We start from the raw sequence: 13469 nt of genomic DNA on the forward strand, positions 1-13469 counted from the left end.
TTTAGTAGTGAGAATTATAATGACAAAATTTAGTGATGAGTGATTAAGGATTAGAATGAGAAGTTTTAATATATATGTGCGGAAGATAAGATTCTGTCTATAGTTTATGACCACATTATCTAATAATTAATTTAATTAATTAATGTCCATGTCAACTAATTTCAAGAAAAGAAAGGGTTTGGTGGCGTGCGTTTAACGCGCTAGAATGCGTGTGTGGAAAGATGTCTCCTTTATGCTAATGGCCATTTTCATAATCATAAAGACCCCAGCAGAGCACCACAGGTAAAAAGCTCTCTCTCTCTCTCTCTCTCTCTCTCACTCAGTGTTCTTGCTTCAAACGTATACAAAAGTAGTAAACTCAACCCTCCAATCCAACAACCTCAAAGAAAAAAAAGGAATTAAACACTAAGCCAAAAGCTTATCATCAAGTCAGCCATGGCGGTAACCTCCACATCTCTGGCATCCCAGCTCGCGGGACCCACCAACTTCTCCGGTCTCCGGCGCTCCTGCTTCAAACTCGACCACTCTAACTCACTCTCACCCACTCAATCCCTTTTCCAACACCTCCATTCCCATCTCCGCCTCTCTTCCTCTCGCAAGGGCTCTAGAGCCGTCGTCACCATGGCCGGCACCGGAAAGGTCTTCTTTTTTATTCAAGCACAAATAAAAAAACATAACTTTGTAGATTCTTGATTCTTTATTCTTAGATTTACTATTCAAAGTTTATTAATTATTTTATTTTTGTATTCATGTAAATGCAGTGAGAGGAGAGTAATAAAGATTCAATCTTCATTCGTAGGTTTTGTTTTTTTGGTAGTGAGAAGGATTTTTAGTAGTTAGATTAAATAAAAATAAATCAATGTGTTTATAAACTAAGCATTCATAAAAACCAAAGCCTAAAATAAGCAGTGCGCATGTTTCTATTTGATTTTCAAATTAGGAACACATTTTTTTTTCCTGCTGCAGTTTGTTCTAACTCTTCAGATTTGTAGTTATGTGTAATCTTTTATTTTTCCCTCTTAATAATGGTTTGATGTATGTACTAATGAACTTGTCAAGATCTTTCTGAAGCAATTAGACAGTTTTTATCATAATTTTTATTCTGGTCTATTAAGTGTTTTTATTTTGGACTGTTGGGTGTTTTTTAATTCTCATGTTTCTATATTCTCATTAGTGTTCTATTTCTCTTGCAGTTTTTCGTTGGTGGAAACTGGAAGTGTGTAAGTACTATCTTAAAAAAGATGTCATTGATTTATCTTTAACTTGATTCAGGTTTTGTTGAATTTCATTATACCATTTTATCTTTTGTGTAAAATTTAATACCTCAAAAAATAGTGTATATAATACTGATATTAGTAGATACTTACTTTATAAATAGAACATGAAAGTGAAAGCAGAGTTTTTTTTACCACAATTTTTAAGGTGTATGCTACCAATATTATTAGCATATGCCCTCTATTCTACTTTAGTGATACAAATTAGTTGATGGTTTCTTTTTCTTTTTTCCTTTATTATTTAGAACGGCACAAAAGATTCAATCACCAAGCTCGTCTCTGATTTGAACAGTTCAAAATTGGAGGCTGATGTTGGTACGTTCAAAATATTATGTTGCAATTTTTAATAGCCTGCATTGTTAAGCTTGTTTTTGGGTTTTGTTTATTTTGTGAGATCTTTCCATAAATGCAAACGGGAGAATAATAAAATAGGAAATTATGTTTGTACATATTGGATAATTTCTTAATTAATATTTTTAACTACTTAGGCTCGTTGGACTTTTCTATGTTATGTTGAAAAGGATCAAATGTGTGCGTTTCTATAGTTTGTCTGATTAGTGTTTCCTAAGTAGTAAAAGCTTAAAAGTTTGTTCTTATTTTCATCTAATTCACTATTTAGTTCTCAATAATTTGATTATCCTTGGGTGAAATGTACAGATGTTGTTGTAGCACCACCCTTTGTGTACCTTGATCAGGTGAAGAACTCATTGACTGATCGGATTGAGATTTCTGCCCAAAACTCTTGGGTTGGAAAAGGTGGAGCTTTCACTGGAGAAATCAGGTTAGTTTTTACTGATGTTTTTTGGAGAACATGTTATTCTTTTTTTTCATTACAACATAATACATATTTTCCTGGGGGTTTTATAAGGCTGATGTAGTATTCTATCTATGTTTATCCTCTACAATTATTTAGATAGGATGTATTTCTAGAGATTTTAGTCATTAGGAGAATCACCAATATATTTATGTTTGTGCAACTTTAAACTTGCAAGCGATTAATATGTACATTTTGTTGTATAGTGTGGAACAATTGAAGGATATTGGTTCCAAATGGGTTATTCTTGGACATTCAGAGAGAAGACATGTTATCGGCGAAGATGATCAGGTGATACATTAAAGAACTTTAGTTTTTGTGAGGTCTCTTGGAGAACATGTCTGACCGTCCTCTTTGATGGCGTGTGCTCGGAATTAAACTCAACCTTTGTTGCCTTCAGTTTATAGGAAAGAAAGCGGCTTATGCCTTGAGCGAGGGTCTTGGAGTAATAGCTTGCATAGGGGAACTATTAGAAGAAAGGGAAGCTGGAAAAACTTTTGATGTCTGCTTTCAACAACTGAAAGCTTATGCTGGTAAAATTTTGTGATCCTTTTCTTTCTCATGGAATATCTATTAATGTGGAAATATATATGCATTTGTGCTATCATATTTTAGAGATTTATATTATCAAAATAATATTTCTTACCATTTTTAGACATTGTCCCCATTTTGCAGATGCAGTGCCTAGTTGGGATAACATAGTCATTGCTTATGAGCCAGTATGGGCTATTGGAACGGGTAAGGTGGCTTCACCTGAACAGGCTCAGGAAGTGCACGCAGCTCTTCGTGAGTGGCTCAAAGACAATGTGTCAGCAGAAGTTGCATCTAAAACAAGAATTATATATGGAGGTAATTTATATAAAACAACTCCGTTATGTTTGTCTTTGCAATGTATTCTATGTACTTATAAAACTTGCTAATGATTCAATTGATTTCAACTCTTGTTTTAGGGTCTGTTAATGGTGGAAATTCTGCTGAACTTGCAAAAAAAGAAGATATTGATGGTTTTCTCGTCGGGGGTGCTTCACTAAAGGTACGATAATTATTTGTATGTTTGAAGTTTCATAAAGATATTTTTTTTTTCCCAATTTGTGACAACTTTAGGGAGAAAATTTATTTCTTTATTTGTGTTTTTTGTTGCAGGGTCCTGAATTTGCTACTATCATAAATTCTGTAACCTCTAAGAAAGTTGCTGCCTAGTTTTACTTTGTTTTACCTACAAGTGCAAAAATAAGGGAAGAGAACTCAATCCAAGCATAGTATGAGAAATGTACAAGTACGAGTCAGTTTCATTATATGGGTTTTGTATCAATTTTGAATGTTTTCCTCCCCAAAATATTATTTCATTTTCATGAAACAACACAACGAGCTTAAATAATTCCTGAACAACATATGTTGGTTGGGAGTGTTATTTCAGGGTTTTTATTTTCTGGTTCAATGTGAGCAAATTATTTGATTTCAAAAGCACTACCACAGTCCACAGCCTGTTATATGCTAACAGCCTTAGACTTGTGCTATCAGCTAAACCTTTCCTCTTGACCCAAACTCTCTATCCCACGTGGGAATTGTCAGCCATTGCCCTTGTTTGTTCACTTTTACTCGATGAGTAAAGTGACCAAAGTTTTAGCTTAATCCTGCATTTAAGGGTACAAAGTGGGCATCAAACCCTTGAGTGGGTATCAGTCCAAAGTGAAAGTTTGTCAGGTAGATCCCTCACTCAAAGCATATGTGCCAAAGCAAAGCATTTAAATCATAATAAAGCAAACCAAGCTTGTATTGACATCTTATATAAAACCCTTCTCTAAACACAACATTTGGAGATAACGAGTGAGGAAAAAAAATGGAGTGGTTCTACCCTAAGAGGAGAGGTCCCCAATGGAAGCAGGGGTGGACGAGTCAGACTGTGTCCTCAATCTCAGCCCCATCTTTTCATTTAATGGCCATATTTTTCATAGTAATGCTCTTACTCTGGCTATCTCAATACACAGGCTACAAATCTCAATTGCAGCAAACAGCAGTGAACTTTCAGCTCCTCTTGTTTGTGTTTCCTGCTTTGTTGATATTTTTCATGGCTTCATTTTCCTCCTCAAGTGGGCTATTCAACTTTCAGTTTCGACGTCCACGGTCTGCGACACCAGCAACGCCACAAGCCGGGAGCTCGCCCTGGGGAGTAGCCATCTTTGTTGTGCTGCTCTTGGTTTTGCTTTCTTACCAGTCTTCGTTTCACTCCAAATGGTTTAGTCCTCTTCGGAGTTCAGATTAGTTACATGAAATGTAGTGTTGTTTTCTTTCTTTTGGCTTGTTTTCTTAATTTTTTTTTTCTTTTTCACTTGTTTTGGTTTTGGCCATTAGGTTAAGGTCACTTTCACTGATTAGGCATATAATTTGAATGTGTCAAAGGTTAAACCTCCTTCCCTACCGTTGCTATTGTAGTGGGCATGATGAGAATGGACCCACTTAGGGCTGTGGGTAGGTTTACATAATTCAATAAACCAACAACATTGTGACATTTCTGTAGTGATTGAAATAGACATTTTAAACCGTTCATTTATGTTGTTCACATTCTAAAAGTATTCATGAAAGTTCTTGTTCCAATCCAAGAGAAGAAAAATTTGAGCCATTTAGATTGCTGCCATCTGTTACAATAGTAGTTTGGAAAAAGTGGTTCAAGTTTGATTCTTTTGAACTGATGAGATCTCTCTCTCTCTCTCTCCCTTTACCGTGCTTTTAACTTCATCATTTGGAATAGAATTTAGTGTTTTTTTCTTCTTGATATTCAAGTTAGTGATTTACTTGTCTTTCGGACAATTATTACTTCCAAAACTATGCAATCCACTCAGGGCAAGCATGCTAATATGGTCTCAACAATGTTTTTTTATTTTTATTTTTTTTATCTTACATTATAATATGTAATAATTTCACATAATTACTGAAACCAACCTGAGAAACACTTATTTTTTCTTCAAGTTTTTGCTGAAAGAAAATGTAAATGTATTGAATCAAGAGATCAAGATAAGTAATTCCGTGTTGATCACAGCTAAAAAAACACTCTCATATAGATATACAAACAAAGCCATGATCTTATACAAAAAAAAAAAAAAAACCATTTCAAAAACAGAAAAAAGAAAAGCCCAATTCTTAAAACTGCAAAATGAACATAAAAAACCAAAAATATGAACAAGCTGATACACTTCCTCTACTTATATATGTGTATTAAATATTATATTATATTAACCAACTATCACGAAAGACAGAGTGGTACTGAAGCAAAACCAGTATGAGAACGATGAGAGCAGCCACACCCCACGGCGAGCTACCCTCCGACGGAATGTGGTGGGTTCTCCGGCGACGGTCCCACGGTGACATGGCAAAAAGTGCATCTGGATTCTCCATGGATGAGAGCCAACGAACGATGAGCAAAAGAAGTATTGGCACTACGAACATAACCCAACTGATTTGTTCTTCGGCGCTTTCCACAGCTTCCTCGTATGAAAAGTACCATGATGAACCGAGAAAGATGAAAGCAACTGCTAAGATGAGCAGAACTGGGTACGGAAGCGGTGTTAGAGTGAACCCTTCTAAGATGGAGGTGGTCGTTGAGCTTCTTCTTCCATAGTAGGCCATTGTTGAGGAGGGCCCTAGCTAGCTTGTTCTTAAATTCACCAGAGATAGGGTTGGTTTCAAAATTATATATGTGTTTGTGTGTATGTATTTATAGCAAAGAAAAATATAGTGTAGTGTCTTCTAAAAGACATAAAAGGTGTACGTGTGAGTATATGTGGTGGTAAGACTATTTCAAAGATTTGAATATTGTTATAAATTTGATACAAAATGCTATATTTAGCATAAGATAAAAACAAAATTTAAGATATAAATTTATCGCAAAAAAATAAACTATTCATTAATATATATTTAAAATATATATTTTTTAATTATTTAGTGATAGAGTGTAATCCGTGAAAATGATTTTTTTTTTTAAGTTATTTTACACTTTGGTCTAGTTTTGATAATTTTTTGCAAAATGACATCTATCTAAAATTTCGACAAACTGTTTGAATTTTTTGACCGGCTGTCTGAATAATTTCGACTAAGTGTCGAATGTCATTTTGCAAAAAATTATTAAAACTAGGCCAGAATGCAAAATGACTTCAAAAAATAAACTATTGAAATTTTAGCATATTATTAAAATTAAAGTTTTTTTTAAAGCTAAAATATTATAATGTATTACTTATTTAATCTCTAAGTTTGTTAGTATAAATCTCTATTGATGAGATTTTTGGTTTTTTATCAAAAAAATGTAAATGTTCGAATCTCTATATGGAGTTTTTATCTTTTACTATACATGCCTAATAAGTAGTGGTTTTAGCTAGTTTCTTTTGATGGTGGTGTTCATCTCTTCTCTCATATATGAATAATTTTGGTACATGAATAGTGTTTAAATTATTATTCTAAAATTTGTATTCTAACATGTAAATATAATTGAGATTGTTCAACCATTTAAGGAGAAAAAAACAATAGTTTGGGCCAAAACATATATGTGACTTGGGTTCATTTGGCTGTCATAAAATGGTGAAATGATGTATTAATATTATTATGTTTTTTTTTTTGGAGATTTGAAAGTTAATTTGGTTTTTTGCACACGTATTAAGGCCTATTTTAAGGAAAAGATCCTAGGAGATATAAGAAATTTAAAAGAATATCAAACCGACTATCAAGCGATACAATCCATATCCAATTAAAGTCATTATTTTGTCAAGATTATCAAATTTTTTACATTTACTTGTATGATATTCTGAGCCCACTATTCATATAAAACTAGAACCAATATTTATTAAACATTATCACAACAAGTTATTGAATTTTTTCTTCTTCAAGTAAAACAGAAATACAGAATACAAAATATTATCATTTTTTGAATCACTAACAGAAGTCAAACGCAAGATATTACATGTAATTTATTTAAATGAGGCTTGATAATGATTACAGTATATGACATTATTTTCAATTATAACTTCAAATTTTCAAATTCATATGTTATGTTCAACTGATCATATATATATATATATATAGATAGAGAGAGAGAGAGGGAGAGAGTATGAGTATATCTATCCTTTTTCTATAGTAATCTAAGATCAAATTGTGGTCACATCAAATACATTCCAGTATTCCATCTCGCTTGTTTTATTTTCCATAAGCAAAGTAGTCCAACTAGTATGATTCTACAAGGCATGTCTCGATGCACTTTAAAGTATCACATAGTATTCTATTCTTTACTCATAAAAGAAAAACCACTAGAGCTTGATCTTTTCTTTTTTCTTTTAAATAAAAATAATAATAATAATGTAAAACTAGTGTGTTCAATAATTGAGTTGATATGGGCCACCTTAACATGATGGACAGGTGGTTGTGGCTTTTTAATAGACTCTCTGTTCTCAATATCTATCTACCCATCTTGGTTTATTTTGCTTTAACCTAATGACAAAAGAACTAATTCAATATAATACTTCCCTTTCCCTTACAAAGTTGCCCCAATTTCAAAATTTTAATGCTCAAAGGAACTAATACTAATTCTACTTTGTTGAAAATCGATCCAACTTAGTTTCTCAGAACTGAACAAAAGAAACTCTCACAAGGGTTTTCTTAGTTAGCTTTCTATTTCAAAAGATAATCTATCTATCTCGAATTTGGCGGTTTTTCCTTACGGAGTCATATACATATCTAAAAAAAACTGTGAATATCTACATAATTTAATAAAAAAAAGAGAAATGTGTGAAAATAATTTTTTATTTTTTTTAGTGTAGTATGACTTATTTTTGATATTTTTTTTTTTTGTAAAATAACCTCTGTCTAAAATTCGACAATTTATCTAAATTTTTCGATCAGATGTCTAAAATTTTCTAACTTTAAAATTTTTCAACTACATGTGTAAATTTTTTACTAGATACAATTTTGTAAATAATTATTAAAACTAAAATAGAGTGAAAAATAACTTTAAAAAATAAATTATTTTCCCCCAAAAAAAACCATCTGGGTCAAGATGATTTGTTCTGGAACCAGGCAGCAGTAGTATTCCCAAAAATAAATAATAAAATATCTGCTGTACTTGGAATCATTCTGTATCTCATCACTGATTACCAAGCTTATCTGACTTTGCATTGTTTGAAGCGAAGAGCTACATATATAATAACAACAATAACAGCAGTTACAAAGTATCAGATGATAAAGCCAAATATGCCAGTTAGTACACAGGTAGAATTTTTTTGATATTCTATAATAATCTGATTCTGGGTTGTGCTTGAATATACTGAAAAAAGAAAAACAGAATCAAACAAAAAGAGACTGAATAAACAACTATATATGAATTAATTATACTATTGGGATGAACAATTACAGTTACAAAGCATTAACATAATTGTACTAGAGATCGATTTCAGACACCATTAGATTGTTCTCATAATTATAAACCCACCAAAAAAGTTAAAGCATATAACATAAATACATACAACATAAAAATTCAGAGCTAATAAGAAATAGGGTACTTATTAAAGTGGCCACATGAACAAGCATACTTTCCTCTGCAGGGACAGGTGGCATAATAATAGGGCGGTGGCATTGGGCAAGGCCTTCTCCGAGGCTCAGCAGATGAGAGCCAATGGACCATGGCTAACAGCAACAATGGTAAGATTATAAGAGTCCAATTGATCTGGATTCTTGGGGTTTCAACCTCTATCACTGGCTCTTGTGAGACCACCCATGGTATAGCCATTAAAATTGCCACCACTGATAAGAATAGCACAACTGGGTATAAGGATGGGCTTTCATTTCTTCTACATGCACAGTAACCCATTAGATGAGATTTTTTTAGGGCAATTTTGAAGGGATGGTTTGATTTATAGCAGGGATTATTAATTGTTGAGGATTATATTGTATCAAAGTCTCTACCACACAACTGTTCTCTCCACTTTTTAATCATTTTTTTTATAATATTTTTTAGTGATGTTGTTTGGTTTGGTCATAGAGCTATCAATCAAATTCGAAGGCATAATGTCATTTATCAATAAAGTTAAGCCATTGATAACCTTTAGGTGAGGAGAAGACAAAGTGGAGGGGACAAGGCCATTAACTTGAAAGATAATCAACCCTATCCGTTTATGATTTTTATTTGTCCTACTATTTAAACTTTATTAATTAGAGAAAGTTATTTTGGAATTTTGGATAGCTATTCTTGGTTAATTAGAGAAAGTTAAAAAAAATTGAGCTTTGAGATGATATTCTTTTTTTCTTATAATTTTTTCAAGTTAAATCTATGAGTCATTTATGTGGGCCTAGCAAGATGAAGAAGGGGACCATTAACACATATTAGTAAAAATGATTTCGTTTGGAATTTGAACCTAATTTATGAGATGCCAAAAGTCCATTTGGACATTAATTAGGTCACATGGGTATAGATAGTGGCTTAATTTATAGTGTTTTTTTGGAATGCCTATCATGCACTTGATTTAAAAAAAACATACCACTGCCAAATGTTGATCAACAAAAAAGAGAAATTGGGTTTAATGTGCTCGGAAAGTACAGTGTTGTCGTTTCAATATGGAGTTTGAATTAGTTGTTACGTACAAATTAATATAATTTTATTCAACAAAAAACTTATCATAAGAATTGATATATATTTTTTCGGAATCATAGACATTAGTGGTGGTTACATATTGTTTCAAAGATGAAAGTCAGTTAAAAAAATTTCCAAGTCATTGGCTGGTTTTTAATTGTAGTTTGACGGAAGCTCTATGATGGTGCACGATGGGGGTGTAGCTGAATTCTGAGGGTTGTAGAATGAACTCTTGGGTTTGAAGGGAGTCTTGGCTCTAGCACGACTCACTGCCGCATAGAACAGCTGAACCGAGTCGAAAAAGTTTCGGATTTTGTCATTTTCTAGTGTTAAATCCTAGTTAGAAAACTTCAATTTAGACAAAAATATTTAACAATTCATGAAGTTAAAATTTGATTTCTTAATTAGAGATGAGATTTAATTTCAGAATATTTGGTTGATATTTTCGAAAATCCTTGTTTAAATATTTTGAGTTAGTTGTCAATGTTTAATGATCATGATTTGTGTTAATATATTAGCTCGTCATATAATCATTATTATTATACCTTTTATGATAAAATATTTTTTGTAAGATAAGGATAATATATTTTACTTATTTTGGCTAAGAATTCTCAGGGATTTCGTTTTCTTGATGAGGTAAAATCAAATTGGAATCTTGTCAAGAAAATGACCAGATTCGTTACAGCCAAACAAGATTAATGATCATGCTGACTCAGCAGTTTCGTGTTTTATCGGAACATAATCAACCTGGCTAACATATTTTTTCAATCAAAGAAATTTATAAATATTTTTGTATTAATTGCAAGATTTCAAAAGAATTGGCCTTTGACGTTTTTCTCAGCAATAAATAGTTTGTCAAGGCCTTTGGAAAAGTTACCTATTCTATTTTGAATTTGAAAAAACACTTGTTAATTTCTTGATAAGTTAACTTTTTGTGCTTGTGCCAAGTGCACTTTTTTTTGTATCTATCTTGTTCTTTGTGTAATAGGTTTTTGTGAACGTGTTCCTTAGGATCTTCAGGAGAATATTTCATCAAGTCTCACTTCAGGAGGAAGAGAGCACTCATTGTTCTTTGAATGAATTTCAAGAGACTAAGCGTTTCATCAAAATTGGATTCGTAAAGAAGAGTACAACAATGTTGCGACAATAGTTTAAGAGGGAGTCTTATATTGTTTAAGTCAATGCTTTTGTACAAGTATGTTCTATACTAATTGGTTTATTCTCTGGGCGTGTCCCCGTGGAAGTAGGTTATCTGAAATGATTTCTAAACCACGTAAAAAATCTCTGGTGTTGATATTTTTTTATATACTCATTTTTTATTGTTGTAATAATTTGTTCAGACAACTAGCTTAGTTGTTAGATCATATTTTGATTCTATCAAAACAACATAATCACTATTCTACAATCTATTAAGTTGTTTAATTTAATCACTTGGTAAACATAAAATACGAAATTTCAATTGGTATCAGAGCGTGTCACTAAACTCTTAGTGCAATCTTGGTGTTTTTTTCTTTTGTATTTTTTGTTTTGTTTTTGGAAATGTCTTTTTTAGTAGAAGGTGGTTCCATAACTCATCCTCAACTATTGAATGATTCTAACTATCCATAGTGGAAAGTTAGAATAAAATCCTTCATCAAATCTCAAGATGAAAGAGGTTGGAGATCAATCTTTACAGGCTGGACACAAACTTGTTGAAACAGATGACAAAACTGTCACAACAAAGGTAAACTCTTAACTTGACTAGACTGATGCAGAAGATAAATTGTCTAGTTATAATAATAAGCTTTGCATGCTATTTTCAATGGTGTTGGTGAAGGATACATAAAATTAATTTAATCTTGTGAGCCAAAGACGCTTGGCAAATACTTCAAACCCAGTTTGAGGGAACTACTGATGTCAAGCGCTCTAGGCATGTGATGTTGACTACAAGATTTTAAAATCTTAGAATGACTGGAAGTGAAACTCTTACTGGATTTTATGAGAGACTGTTAACATTGCTAATGAGTATTTTTCCTTAGGTGAAAAACTAGAAGATAATGTTTTAGTTCGAAAAATTATTAGAATGCTTCCTGACAGGTTTCAAAATAAGCTCATGGTAATTGAGGGAAGCAAAAGACCTGGACACCATGAAAGTAGAAGAATTGATGGGTTTCCTTCAAACTTTTAAACTCAATCAACATATGAGACAAAAAGAGAAACTGACTACTTCTAAAGAGAAATCAATAGCATTGAAATCTTCCAAGGAGAAGAAGGAAAACTCGGATGAAGATGGTGAGGATGAAATGACCTTGTTAATCAAGAAATTTAAAAAATACACAAAAAAGATTGGCAACAAGAAACCCATTTCAAATCATCCAAAGGTAACAATTACTCTAAACCCTTTGAAACTAACAAAAAAGGTGTGCAATGCAGGGAATGTGAAGGGTTAAGTCATATTCAATCTGAATGTGCCAATACCCTGAAGAATTATTAGAAAGTTATGGCAGCTACTTTGAGTGATCAGGATTTCGAAAGTATTAATACAAAAGACAATTCCAATTGCCTTAACTTCAACTTTTCTTGAAATAATCTATTCCATGGAGGTTAATAAGAATCTAGTTTGTCTTAATAATTCTGTACAGGAACGTGACATCTCAGATAATGACTCCTATGAATCCGACTTGGACGAGGATTCATTAAAAGAATCATACAAAACATGTATGATTAATGATTGAAGGTATGCTCAAATAATCACTTAATGACAAACAATAACAAAGTTCTTAAGAAAAGAAATGAAGAACTTTAGTCCATTGCTAAACATTATGAAGAAAATATTGTTGCCTAGGATTGTGAAATTAAGTGTTTATCTAAAGAATTAGATCATATGGTAAATTGTGTGAAAATGCTTAGCTCTGGATCTATGGTGTTGGATGATGTTATTCGTGCATGTCAAAAAGCAAGAAATTTTACTGGGTTAGGATCAAATCGATCAAAACCCAAAATAAAAACTACTTTTGTTAAATCTGTTGTTGTTTCAACTGCTAACCCTTCTCTATGAGCAATTCAGGTTCCAGAGGCCTCAACTTTGCAATCTATCACCATAGATGCAAAACATACCAAAATTTTCAAAAATGATTAAACTGGATATTTTGTTCCAATTTGTCATTTCCGTGGTGTAAAAGGTCACATCCGACCTAAGTGTTTTACCATGATGAATCTTTATAAAAGCAAATACTTTAGTCATTTTGGTAAAACAAGACAATTTGTTGAAAGAAAGAGGGCTATACCCAAGAAGATTTGGGTAAAGAAAGATAAAATAAAAGGTTTTTCCACCATTACTTGTCATAAATCTTGTGCTTCTAATTCATGGTATTTTGATAGTGGATGTTAAAGACATATGACAGGTGATGCAAGTATACTTACCAATTTCAAATCTTTGAAATGTGGTGCTGTAACTTTCGTTGATGGTATGGTAGGAAACATTGTTGGAAAATGTACTCTAAATCTTGATGGGTTACCAAAATTAAAAAATGTTTTGCTTATTGAAGGACTGAAGGCTAATCTAATTAGCATTAGTCAAATTTACGATCAAGGGTTTACTGTTAACTTTTCTCGTGATGATTGTAATGTTGTTAATCAAGATGGTGTGAGTGTGTTGAAAGGATTCAAATCTTTTGATAATTGTTACACAATCTCTCAAATAAAAACTTGTCACTCGGTCTTAGGTAATTCTACTAACTTATGCCATGAAAAGCTTGGTCACATAAATTACATAAATTTGAAGAAAACTGCAAAT

General features: G+C 32.4%; 2 protein-coding genes across 2 annotated transcripts; one reads left to right on the plus strand and one right to left on the minus strand.

Moving 5' to 3' along the window:
• The first annotated feature begins 298 nt into the window (after nucleotides 1–298).
• Nucleotides 299–3526, plus strand: LOC133788742 (triosephosphate isomerase, chloroplastic). The gene is made up of 9 exons (XM_062226332.1): nucleotides 299–639; nucleotides 1194–1220; nucleotides 1520–1589; nucleotides 1932–2055; nucleotides 2295–2379; nucleotides 2489–2621; nucleotides 2764–2937; nucleotides 3039–3121; nucleotides 3232–3526. The coding sequence occupies exons 1-9, from the start codon at nucleotides 436–438 to the stop codon at nucleotides 3286–3288; spliced, it is 957 nt and encodes a 318-aa protein (XP_062082316.1). The 5' UTR covers nucleotides 299–435; the 3' UTR covers nucleotides 3289–3526.
• A 1569-nt stretch (nucleotides 3527–5095) lies between these two features.
• On the minus strand, nucleotides 5096–5940 carry LOC133788748 (uncharacterized). The gene has a single exon (XM_062226343.1). It carries the CDS (start codon nucleotides 5710–5712, stop codon nucleotides 5314–5316), a length of 399 nt encoding a protein of 132 aa, XP_062082327.1. The 5' UTR covers nucleotides 5713–5940; the 3' UTR covers nucleotides 5096–5313.
• Nucleotides 5941–13469: the final 7529 nt, after the last annotated feature.

This window comes from Humulus lupulus, chromosome 1 (assembly GCF_963169125.1).
Source record: "Humulus lupulus chromosome 1, drHumLupu1.1, whole genome shotgun sequence".
In the NCBI taxonomy this organism is placed as follows: domain Eukaryota; kingdom Viridiplantae; phylum Streptophyta; class Magnoliopsida; order Rosales; family Cannabaceae; genus Humulus; species Humulus lupulus.

Bases quoted from the DNA above. Each gene is read 5' to 3' on its own strand.
- LOC133788742 (XM_062226332.1), top strand. From the start codon at position 436: ATGGCGGTAACCTCCACATCTCTGGCATCCCAGCTCGCGGGACCCACC. The intron at 2,380-2,488 runs GTGATACATTAA...TGTTGCCTTCAG, and splicing joins TTATCGGCGAAGATGATCAG to TTTATAGGAAAGAAAGCGGC. The intron at 2,938-3,038 runs GTAATTTATATA...CTCTTGTTTTAG, and splicing joins AACAAGAATTATATATGGAG to GGTCTGTTAATGGTGGAAAT.
- LOC133788748 (XM_062226343.1), bottom strand. From the start codon at position 5,712: ATGGCCTACTATGGAAGAAGAAGCTCAACGACCACCTCCATCTTAGAA.